Source organism: Phaethon lepturus, unplaced genomic scaffold, assembly GCF_000687285.1.
Source record: "Phaethon lepturus isolate BGI_N335 unplaced genomic scaffold, ASM68728v1 scaffold45494, whole genome shotgun sequence".
Lineage (NCBI taxonomy): Eukaryota > Metazoa > Chordata > Aves > Phaethontiformes > Phaethontidae > Phaethon > Phaethon lepturus.
The window spans coordinates 34269-54908 of record NW_010534871.1 but is presented as its reverse complement, the minus strand read 5'-3'; the positions used below and the strand labels follow the sequence as shown (position 1 = coordinate 54908).

At 44.9% G+C, this 20640-nt stretch overlaps 1 protein-coding gene across 1 annotated transcript in view; it reads left to right on the top strand.

Annotated features, from left to right (window-relative positions):
- The window catches only part of ANTXR2 (anthrax toxin receptor 2), a 72136-nt gene that overhangs the window by 29049 nt on the left and 22447 nt on the right, over window positions 1–20640 (top strand). The window contains exons 7-9 of the mRNA XM_010285635.1: window positions 317–377; window positions 1496–1591; window positions 6117–6186. Of these exons, the coding sequence (XP_010283937.1) occupies window positions 317–377; window positions 1496–1591; window positions 6117–6186 (227 nt within the window). The remainder of the gene's footprint in view (window positions 1–316; window positions 378–1495; window positions 1592–6116; window positions 6187–20640) is intronic.

Sequence of the window (20640 nt, the reverse complement as noted above, 5' to 3'; positions counted from 1 at the left end):
TTGGGGTTCATGGAAAATTAGGTTAGGCATCTGGACAGAAATTTTAAGACCAAAATCAGACCTCACTCCGCTTTGAAGACTGTCCCAAATTTAACAAACTAATCCAAGCCTTAAGAACTCTTAGGACACTTGACCGTGCAGGCATAGGGAAGTTTCACATGGTCAAGGCCATGTCCTGCAAAGCCAAACTTGTGCAAATCAAAGCTGTAGCTGTGCACGTCTGTCTCCTAGGGACGAGCGTTTGTTTCAAAATAATTTTTCTCACTGACGTAGCACTCTGAAACCCATTTATGACTAGTTTCCTCCTTTGCAATAGGTTTTGAAGCAGTCGTGCACTGAGATTTTATATTTGGAACCATCCAGTGTCTGTGTGGGAGGTAAGTTTTTATAATTAAAAAAAAATACTCAATTATTACAGGACTGCGATTTCCCTATGTTTTTCCTTACCCAAAGGAAAACCCCACAGGCCTCTAGAAATACAATATCTAAAAAAGTCCTCAACGAGTTTAGGAAAGATCAGATCATTCTCTGTAGACTCCTTTTTCTTCCCAGAGCAGCTGTCTTCCAGAGCCTACTTTCACAATTTCGGTAACGCAGGTAGAAGTTTGAGACGCATTTATATGCCCCTCTCCTATTAGTCATGCTCTGTACTTGCCCTCCTGTTCAAAGCACTGATAGTTAATTCTGTGACACTCGCAGGCCATTTTAGCAATTTAGTTCTGGGAATCGTGACAGTATACGTTCGTTTAAATTCATGACCCTATTTCTAGTGCCCTGCCCCAAATCTGTGGAGCGTAAACAGTAAAGCATTTGACTGCATTTTTGTGCAGCAAGTGGCAATACATTTATTACGTAGGAGAGTTGCACAAAATTTTAAGGGCTTGTCCTCTTTCTGGGTTTCACAATCCACACATAGTTTGAGACCAATCAATATAAGGTAGTTGCACAATGTCCTTAGGTTGGTGTTTTTGTGGAAACGTGGATCGACTCAATGAAATCAGTGGCCTTGGTAAACAAACCGTTTTTACTCGTCCTTTGCACAATTCACAAATAGCGTGGCCCTTACCCAACTTCCAGAGAAATAGTACTGAGGAGAAACGTGTTGTTAGTCTAGAGCTTTAAGTGGGCCTGATCCAGGTTTGGGGAATCCTCTTGTTATGAGACGCAGATTTCTCATTTATCAGAGTACCCCCTGAGACGCTGTTCCTGGTGCAGCTGAGCTGCAGATCCCGTTCTGATTCTGACAGTCAGAATCGACTTGCATTTTGATAGGGCTGCCTTGCTGAAAAAGGTTTGGGAACAAATCCTTATTTTTACTATAGTGACCTAACTGAAGAATGCAGTACTGGGGTCAATTAAAAAGGAGACCTGAGTAAGTTTGAAGCATTACTAAGTTGTGCTTTATTTACTGCTGGTTATATTGAAATTCTCCTCCTCTTAACTTAGTGCAATGCTCTAAAAATTGGTCATTCTGGGTTTTTCCTTTTCTTTCCAGAGGAGTTTCAAGTTGTTCTTCGAGGAAGTGGCTTAACCCTTGGTGGGAAAACTGATGGTGTTACTTGTACCTATCAAGTGAACGGAACTACAATTCGTAAGTACCGAAGTTTGAGATGATCTGTCTTAGTATTTCCTATTAAGTGGTTTATTTTGCTTCTAGTTACCTCATTTAATTAAAGTCTAAAGAGAAAAATAGTTAAGAGGAAGAAAACAGGACAGCTCTGAGCATTAGTAAGAAGGTGCAAGTTATTTTCCATCTTGCGCAGCGGTGCATTTGCTGCCAGTTGCCATTAGCTGTAGACCTGACTGGTGTTCGGCAGCCCAGTTGGCTGGGCGAGTTAACACGGTGGGAACGGCCTGGCTCCCGATGCTCGCCGATGCAAAAAACATTACCACAGAGCGTACTGACCAAGTGTCAGCTCTTTTAAGGAGACCCAGGCCAAGACGCAGGCTCTCATCATGATTCCAAAAGGCACTCTCCTCCAAGGTACACTTATCTTGTCAGCTTGGAGCATCTCTGCCCATTCTGTCTGCTGTACCGGATGTATCGCCGTCGGACTGTTTGTTTCCGCGGCCTGACAGGGCGTCCTCTTCCTGGAGCTCCTGCTACAGCATAGAGTAAGGCCACGTCAGAGCCATCGGTTGTACTTTGTCCCTGTATTTTGACATGGTTCATCAGCTCAGTGTCCCAAGCAGCACTCTTCCCCAGGAGTGGGGCTCACCGCAACCAGATCCCTGGTCGGACTCCAGTTTCCTGACCCACGGAAAGGAATCCCGTTTCAGACGGAGTGACCACAGCACCTTTTACAGGCACTTTCCCTGTAGCTTCATCTGTTTGCGTTTTTTTGGTGTTTCTGGGTTTCTTTTTGTTGTGTGGTGGTTTTTTTTTTTTTTTGGGTGCAGATGGGTGTTTTTGAGTTTTTTTCATTACTAGTACTCACCATTGGCCAGATGTTACAATCCATAGTTATCCCTTTGTCAAACTACCAAGCGTCACTGGGGAAATTTTTCTGAGTGGAACGCTGCGGAAGTTAGAAAAGGTTCAGAAGTAAGAGAGAGGTAGTGCAGACTAGTTTCTTCTTGCTACCCGATTACCAAGTGTGCTCACAGAGAGTTTAAGTTTCAGCAAAGTATTAGGATTTAGTCTTCTCTTCCTCAGTGTACTAAATTGCAGCAGGGCACATGAAAAGTCATGCCAGAATTTGGATCAGGGTCCTTGTGCTGCTCTGTTCCCTCAAGTGGCACAAGGTAGATGATGGTAGAAAAAACGCCATTAATGGAAACCTCTGCCATTTTTTGTATCCTGAAACTTAAGCGGATGTCTAGTTTAAGTACATCTAACTTCGTGCTCTAAGCAGTATCCTTTAGAAAAAAACCAGCCTGGAAAGTGGCCAAAAATGGACCCGTAAAAAAGACTCAACTCTTTTTTTCCTTACCTACTGTCTGATTTTTCTTCTAGCCTGTCTTAAATTCCTACCCAGTTGAACATGTTTTTCCAGTACATTTTCTTCCTTTCTCTGGATATCATATATACTTGAATGGGCTGCCAATCTCTCCTGCCTGTTACATGTGTAAAATTATTTGGAGGAATAACAAAAGAGCACAGTAGTTCTGGAAAAAGGCAACGTGTAAATAAATTGTGCTTGGATAAATTTTCCTTCAGTTGCAATTGAAACTGTCACCTTTGTTTCCTATGTTAAACTATACCTTGCTTATTTACATATGTTGCATAAATTAGCTTCATAGCCCTAGAATTTACAGCGTGGCAAAATTATTGCTGCGGTTGAGCATTTATTATCTTGGTGTACCTTTCTTACTTGGAGAAGCGGGGAAACACACTAGTTCAGCTCCACGTGAAAAAAATTAATTTCACACTAGGGTAAATAGCTGAGACATCACTTACACGACCTGAAGTTAATTACAACTTAAATTTCAGTTCAAGGGAGTGGTTTGCAAGTCATCAGGACTCCTCAGTTCTATACCTGTTTTACTCCTGACGTGTTTACCGTGAGCAGCCACTTACCTACACCCCAGTTTGTCCATTTGGGGAATAAAACTAATAGCACATACCTTCTTCACGTGAGCGTTTTGAGGCTTACATCAATACGGTTGTGTTTGGGGTGGCATTCACACCACTCAAGACCTTCAGATGGAGTACATCAAGGTACCGGCAGACACAAGGACCTGGAAAACACAGAGTTGAGGGATTCAGCCACTTTCTGTAAGCATCAGAAACATAATGTCCTTGGGTCCTGCTGGCAGGTGCTACTATCATACTAAAAATTGTGTCATTATTTGGTAGCAATGGTAGCAGTCAAATAGGCTTACCGTACTTAATAACTGGGAGGTTGGGGTGCTGTCTGAATTTGGGCTGTGCGGCCAACAATAGCCTCTAGGAACTTGAATTCTAGTGTGCTCCATGCTGCAAGCTGGGGGTGAGTCCACTCTGAAGAGCATCCAGAGGAAGCTGGCAAGGATGGGCCGAAGTCCAGCACACAAGCTGTAAGGAAGGACGGAAAAGTCAGTTTGTTATATCTCCAGGAAGGGAAAAACGGCCAAAGTAATTGTTAGGTATGGGCTGCTGCAGGGCTGAAAATAGTAAACCAGGCTCTCCAAGTCCACTGAGAAGAGAACAAGAGGCAACAGGCTGCAAATTCTGCAGCAGATCTAGGTGACCTGTTAGGAGAACGGTTCTCACAGTCAACATTTCTCTGGCCTCAAATAGGTTACCTAGAAGGCCTTTGAACAGCTTAGATGTGCGTCACTGAAGAATGTCTGAAGCGTGCTGCCTTTAAATAACCTTTCAAAATGATTTCTGACTCTGGTTTCTCCTCTTCTCTGATTGTGCAGTCTTTTATAGCCGTACAACATGCATACGTCTGCTTTGCCGTGGTAGAAATAACTGGACTTGGACAGGATGAAGCCCCCAAATACTTGCTAGCATTTGACGCGGAAATTTCCAACTGTATCTCTGGGCTGCTTTTTTTTACTTGGCTTCAGGAAAGGGTGCGCTTCAGCACACGAGGGGAGGGGAGTGTCATAGCGATATATTTATTACATGTTGCACCGTAAAAACGATCTGCTCTACGGGGTCTTGCCGGAGGCCTGCTACAACCCGCCCAGGTCCTCTTCTTCAGCAATGGACGACAGCAAACGCTTAGGGAGTAGTCTAGGAAGGAAATGGACAGATTTAATGTGATCCCTCCCCTGATGCGCAAGCTCATTCGCTACAGCTCTGTGCTGGGCCCCAAGCGCTCTGTGCTGGGCCCCAAAACTTAAGAGAACAGCGGAGCTACAGTGGACAAAAAAGCAAAAAGGGCTCTTTGAACGGTAGCAGGAGGAAGGAGATGGTCCCAGGAAAAGGAGAATTGTCCCCGTGTCATTGCGTTCTCCTCTACAAGATGCTGGTGGGCTCTTAGCAGAACTCCCGACCGTCGGAGGGCATAAGGGTCCATATCTACATGAGGATGTACTTTGGTGTTCCCCTTATTGATAGCCTGGGCTCCGCTTTGGGACCAGCCTCAGAGCAAACCATTATTTTGTCACTTCTTCTGGGTTTAAAAGATGCATTTGGCATGTTTCTCCTTTTGCATTTATAAAAAACCATTACCAAATGCTAGAAAGGAAACCTGCCAGCTGTAGCTGTGGGATAGAAAAATAATCTATGAAACATACCATTACGACAAAAACATATGGCAATGTGCTAATCCCTCTTCCCCACCTCACAACTAGCCCAAAATCTAGGCCAAGGAGTCAGTGCAGATTATAGCACCAAAGAAAAGCTCATGTATGCTAGCAGCTCCTCCTTCAGCTGCCCCTGAACTACTTGTATGTCCGCCTGTTCCCTCAGCGCAGGGCAGAGTCAACTCCAAGTTGATCTGGCAGATCACTTAGCTGCTCTCACCCATAAATCAGGAAATAGTCCATGCTCGCAGGAGCAGCTCCAGTACAGAAATGGACAGTCCTACCGTCGGGCAGTTTGGGGGGATGGTTCTGCACACAGGAGCAGAATTTTACCCAGCTTAACAAGCGCACGAGTTGAGAGAACTCCCTCTTCTCCTTTTCACAACTGCAGAAAACGAGTGCTCTTCTGGACACCGTGCTCTACCAATAGATGCTTTACAACCTTAAGGGATCTGCAAACAGATAAGAGACTCAAAAGCATGAGAAACACTGCAGAAATAGATGCTGCAATCACAACTGATAAAAACAGTCCTTGAATGCAATGCACAGGGTTGGACCTAACTACAGACAAATCCACACCTCCCAAATATTGGCAGCTCCCAATGACCTTCTCACTCTTTGCAAAAAACGGTCTCGATTCTAGTAGATTATCTCTCTGGAAGAACATGAGATGATGCGAGTAAAATAAAGCAAGCTCTGTAAAGGCTCACGGTGGCATTTAAAGCCGACTCCGAGTTTGTACATTCAAGGTACAGCTTTAAAAAAGCAGCAGCTTTATGCCCTAACTTGGGCCTGCCTTGCTTGCACGTTCCAGACGTTACCAAACCGCTGACCAGCACGCTGCGAGAAGGGAAGGCGCTGTATAGCGCGTTCGCACATCAGCTTCCCGCTTAAGCCGCACGGTATGTTAAGCTCATGTCATTTGTTTTTTTCAGATGAAAAACCAAAAACAGTGGAGTCTGATTTTTTGCTCTGCCCTGCACCAATCCTGTACCGAAGCGGACAGTAAGTACTTGAAACAAATGTCATCCTTCGTTTTGCTAGAATTGGACCCATTATTGCTGATGTTAATCAGGAGGGGTTTTGTTGTCTTTAATGGGGGGTGGTTTGTTGTTGCTTTTTTTCCCCCTGTCATTCTTAAGTTATTTCCCTGGTGTAGTTGCCACGTTTGGAATGGGCTTTAAATAGTCATCTGTGACCAAAGCAATTTAGACAGTGCCTTAAAAATGAATATTCAGCCAGTTTATTAAACACTGAAAAGGTCTGGCTTGTCATAAGTTTTATGCAGATTAGCTGTTTTAACAGGGCATAATATGCTCTCTTCTGGATAATCTTTAGGCTCATTGTTAAATAGATTACATTATCACTGACACTTACAAGCTATTATTAAAATTATGTGTCAAGATGCATACCACTACTCAACATGTAATGATAAAATGAGGCACTAATTTAACAACGGCAGCCACCTCGTAACAGCACTGTGGCTAAACTGCAGTTCTAGCCTTATTCTAAGTGTCACTGGCCATGACTGCACATTACTTCTGGCCCTTTGAGAACTAATCCTTCCCTCCTCCTCTCAAATTCACACACGCCCGAGGCTTTTGAGATCAGTCAACTTCATGGTTCAGATTTGTGAGGTAGTAGCATGAAATGGAAATGCTAAGCTAATCAGAAGTCAGAAAAATGCATGTCAGATCTTGGCCCTGTAGGAGGACAAAGGCTTTCGGGCTGTTGACTTACTTCTCGTTTTGCAAGTAGTTCTTCGCAGAGAACTATTTGGGACGAGGTTAATACTAATCCAGTAGGAAGCACAGCAGTTACTACAGCTCTGCATTGTCATTTTTCTGTGGCAGTTGTTAGCAGTTTGAGAACTATGTGTATTGCACAGATGATTTTTACTAGTTACTCTTGCCGAGTTAGGCAAGAATCCACCGCCTCAGTTGTGCTGCAAGAACGACAGCAAAACCCCAAACGCACATCTGTTTTGTGCCTTCAAGGGCAACCGGGAGGAGAAAAGTTGGAAAGCAGCAGAGTAAAAAAGCTTCAGTGATTAACCCCAGGGGACGAAAGCGGGGTGAATCACTGCAGAGGAGCCGCATTGTAGCCTCTGTGCAGGAGCCAAGGGTCCCCTCTGGGGAACGAGCACTGGTTGTTGGAAAACAAGGATGGACGAGAGCTCCATGGACAGCAGAGGAAGGGGACGAGTCCTTAAACCTGTTAGGTTTTGCTGATACTCAAGTTGCTTTTTACATAGCTAGGCGAAATGTTGATCTCGTCCTATGTGCAGCAGGAGTTTGTTAGACCTACGCGCCTTTACGTTAAGCAGTGCAGTCGCGCCGTTTTCAGCTGAGCTGCGCTGCACGCGGTCGTGTGCCAATTGTACAACAAAACAGCTGTAACCAACTGCAGTCTTAACTAAAAGAAATCAGCACCATGTGCAGCTGTAAGAGAATGAATTTTGTCATCGGACGATGTGAATCAGACTGAAAAATCAGGTCTTAACCTGTAAATCGGGTTAAGAACCCCTCCTCTCCATGCAAAGTATTTTGGTGGAGTTACATTAGAGCAGCAGGAGAGCAGCAAACTAGGCCCCCAGTATTAAGCACCCCAAGACCTGAAGCTGTAAACGGCTTTCCACATACTGTTTAGTCTGAGAGCCTGTAAACAGCCTATCCTGCCAAATAAATGTGAAGTGCATGGAGTATTTATTTATAGAGATTAAAACACAGTGGAAGTTATTGGAACACGCGGCATTTTTTCTTACGGTGTGAAGAACTCGTTTGGCCCCCGACGCGTTACTGAAGGCGACAACTTGCCATACTCTAATTGCACTGTAGATCAAGCACCTAATTATGGCACGTTTCTGCCAGCAGTGTCTGTAAGAAAGAATGCATGAGTAATACACACAAAGTTGAACCGGTTCACAAAAAATGGTTTTTTTTTTTTGTGAAGTTTCTATGTGAAATACACTTCTATACACTGGTATCGAAGTAGTTACAGCTCTGCCCAGAGATAAGCAGTTTGCTCTGCACAAGTCCGACAGCTATGAAAGATACTTACGTACCCAAACTCTTGACTTGCCGTTGGCACAGCTCAGGCTATTGCTGGATAACTCCCAGTAATTCCTTGTCTAGCGGAGCTAATACGAGGCGCTCGCGTAGCGACAACCAGTCTGCTCTTTTTGTAGAGCTCTTTTTAGGGCAATTAAGAGCAACACAAGCAGACAAAAGTTAGCTTTGTGACTGTTAAACTTGCAGCTTGGTTTCTGGGTAAACAGTGAAGACTCACTTAACGGGTTGCATTATATTTTTCTAATTTGAGACACTTCTTCCTGACTCATGAATTTGCAGTTTTCACGTGCGGAACAATAGAAACCCACGTGGAATAGATAAAACGCCGAAGTACGCAAGACATTGGCTCGGCAAACCCCTGGGCTCATGGACTGTGGCCATTGTGTATTTCCACTTCCTTTCCAGCTGCCAGCTGCATTTAGCTAGGAGCCTCCAAAATGCCAGTGGTAGATTTAACCAAGCATTCTTTTCAAAGCCTCTTTTTTTTTTTTTCCACAGTACCACACTGCAGATGGATGCGGTATCCTTAGGTTATGTGACAAGGTGACTGTGCTGCTTGTGCCATTTAAAATACCTCTTGCTGTGCCCCTTCCAAAGTGCAACGTTACATAGCCTGCTTACAAAACCAGCTCATTTTAAAAGACCCCTGATTAGCAATCAAATGAGAATTACTTGGGATTTCTACTTGAGCAACCTATGCGTTATAAAAAAACGTTACAAAGTAGTGAAGTAATCCAGAAAGGAAAAGTGCCATGTACACTCTGCAGGAAGAACACGAGGGGACAAACCCAAGAAAGTTGAATTGCTTAGCTTTGCGTACTTTGAGACGTCACTTACGTATTATGAGGGCAAGTGTAACATTACAACTAACCTGCTATACTAAAGAGAACTCAGATTCTACTGCATTAACCACTTAAAAGCCATGTATTTTTAGGGTCTTGCAAAATATTTGAGAAAAACTGGTTCCCATTTTTAGCACAGGCTTGATTTTGCTGTCCGGCCACAGCTGAAGGGAATCAAACTGAATAAGAGATTTCTTTGACCTCTCCATTACTTCAGATGTTTCTGTAGCCATTGTGCTTGGGAAAGTAAACAGAGTCCGTCCTTGTCTCTCTGGAAGACCAGCATGGGCAAAAGTGGTATATTTTTTATAAATCTACATTCTTGCGCTACCTTCGCTTCTGTTCTCTGTATTTTGCTCCAAATTCTTTGAGTATGCATTCAGAAAATGGATCTGTAGGCCTGACTTCACACAGATGGCTTCTGTTCCTCTACGCCAGTGGGAAAATACCCTCAGCCCTCAATGGAAAGATTATCAGAACAATACACATTTCTCTTACTTTCTGAACATTTACAAATTGGCTTTTATTTGATGAGTGAATGACAATAATAAAAGTTCAAACTAGCACGACAAGTCAATGTTTCACTGAAATATTCATAGTGAATCCTTACATGTCTACTAATTAACTGCCTCAGTTTGAACCCTAGTTTCTCATCAGAGTATTGCAGTAAGAGATTGTGGATTCACTGGTGCCTACTGAAACCGGATTTTTTTCATATTCTGCAGATAGTCATCTAGGCGCTAAGTCTAGGCTCGGCAGGGAGTTATTCAAAATGAACCAATAGGCTGAGAAGTTATTGTTCTTAAAATAGTTCAGGGACCTACAGAAGTTTGGTTTTTGATGCAGCTGCACTGTTGCTGGCCAGCTTCCACCTTGGTGCATCCTGCACTTCAATTCATACAGTGTTTGTTCCAAGATTACCTCATAAAATGAAGCGAGCACTGACGTCTCAGTCCAACAAGATATATAACGTTCTCATTACTTGAAACACATTGACCAAGTCTATCTGAGCATGTATACAAGAAGTCGGACATGTGCTTCAAAATACCAACACAAAGGCAAACTTCAGGCTGAGTGCGATCACTGCTTTCATTTGAGTATCACATGGTTTCCATCTCTCAGGCGAGTAACAAAAACAGCGGGCACCCTTGCACTGAGTGGCACTAGAGGCTAGCTATCTGAAGGGCGTCCTGGGACAGCAGCGGGCAGTATCTTCCTCCTTCGGTTTGTAAGCTTAAGGAATAACAAAGCCAAAGAGGACAAATCCAAACATAAAGCTGAGCACTAGTGAAACCTTGCTCGCGGTTATCTTTAATTTGTGATCAGATCGCATGCAGAGATGGTACAGTCTGCACTACTGTTTTTTTAATGACCTTATTCGCCCTCTATTCAAATCCCGTTGGCTTCAGCTTGCCTATATCCCTTCCTACATCCTGTCCAACATGAACAGCTGGTGGCACTTAAAAGAGCAAAGATTAAATGGGAATTTTTTTGCGTGTGGTGGGAAGGAAAATTACTATGCTTGTATTCCCAAATTCTTAGTAGCCTCCAGTTTCGAAGTGGCTGACTAAAGTTTAGTCTCCGGTGTGCAGTTCACTTGAAACAAAGCACACAACAATGCATGAGATAATCTGTTGACAATCATCAGATTTTTTTTTTTTTAATGCATCACTAGTAGTAAGAGCGCTTGGCAACGGCACAAGTTCGCCAGTTCAGCAGTAACTGCAAATGTACTTGCTATCCAGACGTTCCAATAAGGCGTTACTGAGGGAAGAATTAACCTTACTGAGCAAGCCTTACAGGAGTCTGAATGTAAGCGGAGAATAAATAGCTCAGACTCCTACCACTGTAAGAGAGAGTAAGAACTTTGGTCCTAGAAAGAAGACATGGTGGGACGTGATCTCTAGGACTAAGCACGTAGGTTTACATTTCTGAGCTGCAAATGCTACCTTGAGACATGCTTTTGTCCGGCTCTTAACCAGACTTGTCCCAGGAGGAGCCTGTGTCATTCAAGTCTTTGTTCTTCCGGCTGACAACAGCTGCTTGGCTTGTTTCGTGCCCCTTGGGGAACGGGACGGCAGCTCAGAGGGGATTCGGAAACACAAACAGCATCGTGTGGTTTCTCCACTGTCACTTCTCAGGTCTTTAGGTTTTAGTATTTTTTTGGTATCTGGCTTATCAACGGTTTCCTTTTGATCTCATCTTTACAAGTCTGATATTGTCTCTTAGCCTTTGGGATGAAAAGATGAAGGAAGAGCGAAGGAACCATCACCTCATGTTACGTAGCACTTTCAGCCTTTAGGTAACCTGTTTCAGGAGCTAGCTTCACCACCTATTGCATACCTGTGTCTTCCTCTCAAGAAGTTTCCCAACTTCTCTCCATATGAAAAGACGACCTCCTCTGTGGGTGGGGTGGTATCTGTTCTACTTTTAGGACATCAGTTGCTTTTTTCCAAAGCAGGAAAAAAAAAAGTCCTGAAATGTTTAGTAATGCTGTCTGGCTGTCTGACAGTTGGCATTATGTGCCCTCTGCCTGCTTTTGCTCGAGCTAGTGCTAAAACAAGCTCCCTGTCTTTACTTTCTTACACCATTTTTTGTAACCTATGATAGCCTGAATGCAGGCAAGAGTTTTCTCTCTCTGGCCAAAGCTCTGGCAGCAAGATCTTTATCACTGAAGTACAGATTTAGGGCAGGATCAGCTGCTCTGCTTTTCGCCGTGCATCACATGCAGGGCTCTGCGTTGGTGACAACGGGAATTGACCACAAGCTTCAAGTTAAACATGTCTTTGAGAGCATCTCTCTATAGGGAACCCAAGGTTCTGTCTCCTGGAAGAGCTTGTAGCTCTGTGCCAGTGCAAGAAGTAGACTTGTGAATCTGCTGCATTTCTTGCTACGGGTTTCTGACAAGTTAAACTAAAAAACAGTTTACAGTCAAACAGAACTGTGGGAGTCCGTATAAAGCATATTTGTTGCAGTATGCAGGAGGCACCAACAAGTTCCTGCTCGCTACTTTAGGGGCCTTAAACATTGTTTACAGCAGCTAAGCACGCTAAAACTAAAACTAGCTCAAAGCCCTGGAATTCTCACCCAAGCTCTCACTGGTGCTCTCGTCCGCCGTTTCTGCAGCGAGGAAGCACGTGCTTCACATTTGATTTGAGGTACACTGTGTGAGAGAGGTTTCCCTGACAGTGGAACAGTGGTACTTCGAGTTTTACTTTCTGGTTTCAAAGTGTCATTTTAGTACCAGCACCAGATTTAAGAGGAAGAGCATGGACACATGAAAACAGACAGACACAGCCAAGAGGAATGGATCACGGGCTTCATCCTGCAAATTGCCTCATTTGGTTTCTAGACAGCTGGTCTTAGTCGAGAGCAGCTGAAAGGTGTTCTACAAAATGGTTGTCATGGCAGGCTTCCAACAAAGGATCCGAACTATTCCCCCCCTGCCCCGACTAGCCCAATGACAGAGCAGGCGATGCCTTCACTCCATCCACTGCTTCTTGCGACATGAACCTAGAAGCCAGAAACCTGAAAATTACTTTTGGATTTCATCTCTCTGGGAACAAGAGCATGTTACATTGGCCAGCAATGTCTCCGAGTTCATTTTGCAGGCAGTATGCCATGCCAGTGCTTGCATCTTCAGAGATATTGTAATATGTTATAATATATGCAGAAGCAGTGAAGCCATCCTTGCCAAAGATTGACTAGACTATACTAAGAAAAAACTGCTGCTGCCGTTAATTCCCTTGGCTTCTTCAACACTGGTAGATCCTAAACCAAGCCTCGCTGCTTCCTCCCGTGTGCTAATAGACTTGCGGTATCAAGAGGCAGATCCTTAAAGCAATTACCTGCAGCATGGCAGTTTTGATGCCTACACAGTGATCAGATTTCTTAGGTCTGTATTTTACCGCAGCTCCGTTACGGGATGGATCTTTACTTGCTCCCTTTTTTTTCTCTCCCGTGGTTGGTAACGGCTTAGAAGACCTAAAAGCAGTGTTCGAGAAGAGATGCTTTGTAAGGTGGCTGATGTTTAATCTGTTTGCCTAATTAACTTCCGGCTAATAATTCTAACCCATTAAGTAGCTAGTTAGTACATGTTTCGAATAAACACATCTGGTCCTGCAATGAGGGAAGGTTCTGCCTGCGTGTGGGTGACAGATGTGATGGTAGTTTCCCCAGTGCTCTCTTTTAAATAATTAACAGCACGCTGGCGAAGTGGCCTTGGACGGGCAGGCTCCAAGCCAGCTGCATAGTCTCAGAGCTGTGTCTGCGGACATGAGCCTCGGCTCCTTAGTCTGCTTCAGCTATTACAGTCCCTTTGCTTCGGTATTTCAAAAGCTACATGCAGCTCTAAGAACCGCCCTTTTACATAACTTTGGACTCTTGGCTTCTGGCCTGAAAGGCGGCGGGAGAAGGAGGAATAATATGGCAGGCCACCCAAGGGGCAGCTAGCTTTGAATTCTCCAGCCTTGCAGATTGATCTCTTCTACCAAACAAAAGGCATTTGAGGCAGTCCCGCCCCGCTGCTTCGTTCCTTGGAGTTGCTGGCCTAGGTTTGGAAACAACCTTCTTTTCAAGGAAATGTCATCTTGTCGTAGCCTGCTTCTTTATGGGGTCAACAGCTTCCTGGGCCGCAACAGCTGTAACTCTTACCCAGCTCAGAAGTGAGAAAAGCTAATCCTAGTCACATGCGGCAGGATCATGCCTTCCAACTCAGCTGTCAATATGCTGTCAGATTTTGGCTTTTTGTGGCAGGGCTCTTGAAAATTATTTTTTTTCCAGACGGAGGGAGGAGTTATGTCAGTAAATTAGAACAACAGCAGGGTATTTCGCCAGAGGCTAATTTGCACAAAAATTACTTCGTAAAATTGAGACTTGAGTTCTTGCTTACCAAAGGGCAAGGTAAGATTTATTCCTACTTCTGAGTGTCCCTGCACCCGCATGGCTCGGTGACTATGCCATCGTGGTTAACACGCAGCTGTCGCTAGTGCCGGTGATGCTGGCGCAGCCTGTGACCTCTGTTTTGTGAGGCACCGACAATAGCACAGCTGCCCCTGCATAGCTGAGATCTCAAACCTGCGATTTGGCAGGAGGAACCCAACAAATTGGATAAATATACATAAACACATTGTGAAGGAAGGGAACACAGAAACAGAACAGAGTGAACCAGAGCATCATCCTGCAACTTGTTTGATAGGGATGATTTAAGTAGGCATATGGTATAGTTAAATGTGCTTTCGAAAACATTGGCCCCATTCTGCAGGCAAATATGAAATAAATATCTAAATAGAAAGAGAGCTGATAGAGTATCACTACCTCTCTCAAAGGAGGCATACGAATGCCTTGGGAAACGTGCGCGAGTGGGGGCTGGGCGTGAACGATAAGCAGATTTACGTTCCCACACAAAAAGTGTCATTAACTTATTGTTAAGATTGCACAGTTGTACTTCCTTTTTACACTGCAAGCATTAAAAAACCAAGCAGGCAGTAAGCTGATATTTACATCTAACCCAGCGCCCATTTTTGCGTCTGACTAGCTCGGTGTTGGCGTAACAGACCACCACAGCCACCGTAATACCTCTCATACACACAGTTTCCACTCGACAGTCACGCTGCCTACAGTGCGTGTATTTAAGAACTGAAAATCACTGCCGTGCTCATCCTACGCGGAGACCTTCCAGTGCTGTGTTATTTCGTAACTCGGCAACAACTGCAGGTTAAAATTAGCCTTTGTCTTTCTGTATTCCTTTTACCAGAGAGAAAGAAAATACAAAGCAGACAGATAATCTAAGAAATTCTGCATGTGTTATTACAAAGTAAGTCTCGACATACATCTAAACGATGCTCTTCACAACTCACACCAGGTACCTCTCCCACACAAGCTGCTGGCAAATACTCAAATACGCAAAACCTTGTGATTTACAGAGCGTGTAGATAAACATACGAGATGACCTGTTTATTCGGACAAGCCCATACCTTTATCAGGTTCATTAATTTGAGTAGGACCTTGATTTGTCTGCCTTACAGACTATTGAGAAAAGTTGTGCATAACTTGATTGAGTTCCCTTGTGACATGGAAGTGCATAGCTGAAAACCAGATGAAGGAGAGAATTACTATTGTTTTCTGTGCCTAGGGCTGGAATTACTTTTTTTTAAATTTTTTTTTATTACATTTTGTCAGTTTTTCCTCCTTGGTTGAGAAAAGTAAGATTCTGGGAAACGTGTTGCATATGCAGACAAGAAGTGCCAAAGACAGGAAGTGGTATGCAAAGCTGCAGACTTCACTTGCGCACCTTTCAGAATCATTTAAGAAAGGATTAATATTTCATGGCGCGTGTTAAGCATTTTCTGTTCTCTTGCCAGCTAGTAAGTTACATTTACCTTCTTTTTGTGGTACTGTTATCCACATTGCCTTATCACAAACTTCGAGAAAGCAAAAGGTAAATTTGGCCACAGAACTAAATTACTTGTTAACGTCAGAGGTGACGCATGTGACAAGTACTTCGACACTGCAAAGTTAGGGAACGCATTTAAATATTCAAGCATGGGTTTAAGGACCCGTTTTTCTAAGTCTCATCCTCAGTTCATAAGCTACACTGCAACTACATATTACTTAACGAGGAACATGTAGAAAAAGAACCTTGTCCAAGAAAAGTGGAGTAATTAAAACTAGGATTCAACAGGATTTCTCGGTGAAGAGATAGCTTGTTCACTAAGTAATTCACATCACCGCAGACACCAGCAGTCATCACCATGAAAAGACAAAAGCAGTATAACCCCCAATTCCTAGTTACCTCCCATTAACCAGCTGCGCACGGTATCCCGGGGAGCACTCGGTGAAGGAGAACAGGCAGCCCGCTGCTGCAGACGGCGGTGCCAGCCATCGGGACGGACACGGGGCTCCATTCACCTCGCGGCCTTTCCAAAGCCTTTCTTTCCAGCACGGGAGCTGAGCAGTTCCCTAACACAAAGGATGTAAACATATACGAAGTCAAAAAAACCCCCAAAGAAAGAAACCCCCCAAAACCGGAGAAGAGGCACGTCTGTCCCCTTTTGCCTTCCGGCCGCTCTCGCCAGCCACAGGCGCTCCCTGTGCTCCCCCACTGGCAGGGTGCCGGTGCCAAATCAGGCGGCTTCCCTCTGTTGTTCTCCTTTTGGAGCCTCTCTGCTCAGGTGACTGGAATAATTCTCCATCCTGGATGTGCTCATGACTAATTAGGCCCATTGATTTCATATTAACATTATCCTTCCACGTGAACAGCTGTTCTGCCCCAGCAGCACAGGGTAAAGAGAGCTGACTTGAACCAAATCCTGTCCCACCTGGTCTAACTCCTTCCTTTGCAAAGTCACTGAGACTTAGCATTTATCTCCAGCACTAGCACTTAAGCTTTTTTTTTTCCCCCTGTGCAAGCATTTTGTTCCAACAGAAGTAAAAAAGAGTATGGTTACCAATCACTGGTTACTGCCACGGTATGAGCTCCCCCCGGCCCCCTAAAAAAACCCCAAACCAAGCTAGACAAATAAACTCAGGTGGGGGGAAACCAGAAATATGGCTGGATTAAGCTTAATGCCTGTTATAAATATTACCTTCTGAAAATATTTTAGAAATACATTTAGTTTGACACAATTAGATTATAATGGGAACTATTCACAGATGGAAACATCCTCAATGAATTGTATAGGCTAACTGGCTCCTAAGACATATGGATCTGATGTTAAGATCAGTAGTAATTTCTAACGCAGTCCTTCACGTTCCTCAATAGGGCACACGGTGTTCCCAGAGCATTAAGGAAGAGTGCGTGAGCAGAACTAAGTGCTTAATATTATGCAGTGGACATAGTATTCTGAGCTGAATTAATAGACTAATTTAACATAATAATGACATTTCATACCCTGTTACTGCAGGTTCCCATGATTCCATGAGATCAGAGCTAATTCACTGCTGCCTTCCAGTTCTTTCAAACTCACGAGCACTTCCCAGCAGTGAAATCCTGAGGTATTTCTGCACTTCTGTGCCTCTCCCACGGAAAGCCAAACTCAACGAGACAGTATGTTGAACACTGCTGAGAAAGCTAGATAGTTCTGGGGTAGCAAGGGGGGATCCTAACAGAACTGTAATGTGAACTTAGGTCAGTGCTAAGCTACACTGAGAAAGGGGTTCTATAGCTGTAGCTATAGCTATAGCTAGCGTACCCTATAGCGGAGCGTTAGTTGTCTCCCTGCGTATGCCGCTACACTGCTTTTCAGCCTTCTGTGTAGGGATGGCAAACTACCTGGGGATAAAGTGATAGGCATGCAAAAAATTATACTTACGTCGGTAGTTCCACCAAACCCTCCTCCCACCACTGTTACTGATTTTACAGTGTGTGATTTCTGTATACATACACGTATGTATGCGAACACCCCTACAGATGCATTCGTACCTATGGATACATTTAGAACACACACACACTCTAACTGCTGGCTTACCAATATGAACTGTGTAACAAAGCTATATATTAATTCAGGCAGGTAGCTTCTTTAAGGGAAAGCACTCTTAAACACATAGACCCGTTTTTTTCATTCCTACTATGTACAGTATTTTAGCTATTTTAACGCTGGCACTTGATTCTAAAATACCTTTGTCACCGTAATTTTAATAATTTTTTGAGCAGTTGCCAGTTTAATTTTCAGTGCGTGAAAATTGGAGGTAAATTATTTATTACTTCCTGCAAACGCCTTTCACAATTTTATTTAATTTTTTCATCTTTTTTAATGGGTCATAAAATGGCAGTCTTTTATTGGATACTCATAAAGCAAGGAGCAAATGAATACCTTGCAAATAGGTTACTGTGGATTGAAATGTCAGCTGTATTTCACAGGGTATGAATTTTTTTAGACCAGACCTGTAGTGACATATGGCAGTGGGCTACATTCCTCTTCGGTAACAAGAAAACAGCAGCGGACGTCAAGGAAAGAAAGAATTGCAATTGTTGGGTCTCCTCAAGTTAGATTTTTTGGTAAATTATTTATTAGAATGGCCAGTGGGCCACAACTGATGCAGTTTAAAGTTGCAGGACTCTGGTGGTTAACATTGGCCATAAATAAGAATGTTTTTAGGAGCGCTCTTCAGCCTTCAGGATTGATTCCCATCCAAAAAGTGATACTTCACAGTCATAATATAGGAAAATCTCTTCCACACTGAGCAAGGGCTATGAACTGTAAATAAAATCCACAGTTTTTCCTATTACAATGAAATAGCTTTAGAAGCAAGGACCACTGGAAAACTGCGCGTTAGACCTGCGGTACATAAAAAGCAGGAGGAGTCTGTGAGTAGCTGCACAGCGCATTACTTACACAGGCTTGCGAGCTGCCGTTTGCCATCTCTCCGATTCCGCTCTACTCGAGTGCCGCGTAAGAAACGATGAGAAGGTGGGAATGAGCGTGCTGGCCAAAAGCTGGCCAAGAGGGTGCTGGACGTGGCACTGCCGCGTTGCTGAGGAACAGCAGGAAGGGCTGTGCTTGCCATTCCCCAGAGGCTTCTTCCCGCAGCCACGTGTTTCAGGCTAGACCTAGAGAAGTTGGCTGACTCCTGTGCACGGAGCGAGCAGCCTCGATGAGCAGAACCTCTGGTGGTCACGCTCAGGGCCTCCTTCCCTTCCCGCGCGCACCGATGTCAAATCCACGCTGTGCCCCACGCGGACCGTGTTGCCCGGCGGAGGTGAGGTTTTGGGCGCGGGAGGATGTCTCCCTGCGTTGCTACAGCAACATCGACATTTACACTTTCCGATTCTTGTGGCTTTTAGTCAGGGCTGACCCGAGATTCTCTGTTCTGCAGCAGCTTTCAAGAGCTGAGCGCTTGGTTTTGTTCTGCGCTGGTACAAAACCAGTCTCAGTCTAACCTTTCCTTGCACAAAACACGGTTGCGCCGACAGGTCCGTTTCACCGCAGGGACAGTCAGCCCTCGCGCGCGTAGCCGTGCCGCTTGGGCGTGACCGGGTTCACGGCGCACCGAGCACGGCGAGGGCTCGGACACGGGCCTCACGCCAGCATGGTCTTGTCATTCGGTGCTGGGGTGGGACGCTGACACCTCCTCTGGTCTCGCTCGCTCTACATCCCTCAGCAGAAGGAGAGGCAGTTTTCCTCCAGTCTTTGGAAAGCAATTAAGACACTATGGGTGCAGTCATGTAAATCACATAAAAAATCGCTGGGAGATCTGGCCGTACAGACTTACAAAACCAGGGATTTGGGGCCTGTGGAGACAGCCTTGGAGGGGTTCCTGATCACCTCCACCAGGGAGGCAGAAGGGATATGGTCTTACGACCAGCTGACCAAAATCTGCGCTGCTCCTTCCCTCATGAGCTAAGCCCGTCATGAAAACCGACTGCGCTCTCATAACCCTTTAAAGTGCATTCTTCCAGTCTACAGCAAACAGCACCAGCAGAGGCCCACAGATTTAGAAGTCTTACCCGGTGCAGAGTCTGGTTCAGCTCTTCGCCGATTTGAGCTTTATGGACGGAACCTGACGCTCACAAATCACCGGTGGGAAATGAAGGTGCCCAAAAATTGTAATCACTGCTGAATGTCATTCTATTTTCACAGTATTTTCAGTTTATGCAGAAGGCTGAGCTAAAAGCCTCACACACCTGGACAGTCACTAGTAGACACTAGAGGTATTTATGTATACGTCTTTCTCTTGGATATGTGCGAATGAGTGAGTGGAACAAATAGGGCACCTAGTTTTTGGAACTACAAATTTGAAGGGGTACTGTTTCTCTGAATCAGAGGTACACATAGCTCACCAAACAGGTCGATGTTAAAGAAATGAAAAAACGCGTTTCTTGTACCCTGCAGACATGACAATTTCAGGAAAGAAGCGATTCTCTATGTTGACAGGTTCATACTTTTGAAAATGAGATAATTATCTGTATGAGTTCACTCTGGCTTCTAGATCTGAGCGCGTACGATCAGCTCCTGTGAGAATCTCGAACGGCTCATCCCTGCAGCCGCATATCAGAATGGAAGTTGGGAGGGAAACCGGCCGCTCCTTACTGCGCTGTATCTGCGCCGGTGCCGACGTGTTCAGTGAGCCTGTTGCTCGGGATATTTGTCAGACTGTCTGACAGCTCAAGGTTGGGGGAGTGCAAAGCTCGACGGTAGCGAGGCGGCACGCGGCGCCAGGGACTCGAAACCCGCTCCTACCGCGGTCCGTAGGAGTCGTGACCTGCGGGCCCGGTCCTCGTGGAGACGCGTGTGTTGTCGCTGCCCGGTTGTGGGTGGTCTCGCGTTGCGAGCGCGGCGCACAGCGGCGTTGCGGCGCGCGAGGATCAGACCTGACAACCTCGCTGGCAGCAGAGCTCCGTCCCAGAGGGCGGCGGGAGCTTGTTCACAGCGGCACCTCTAAAAATAGGGGTAAGCTCCCCATTTCGGTAACCGCCTGTAGTAACCGTCCGTCCATCACTGGCCTGAGCAGACTTTGTGGTACGCTGCTCTTCAGTTAATGGCAAGTTTCTTCCTGGGCGTTTGTGCTGGACTCAGATTTTTGTGCCATTTTTGAGGATCCGTTTC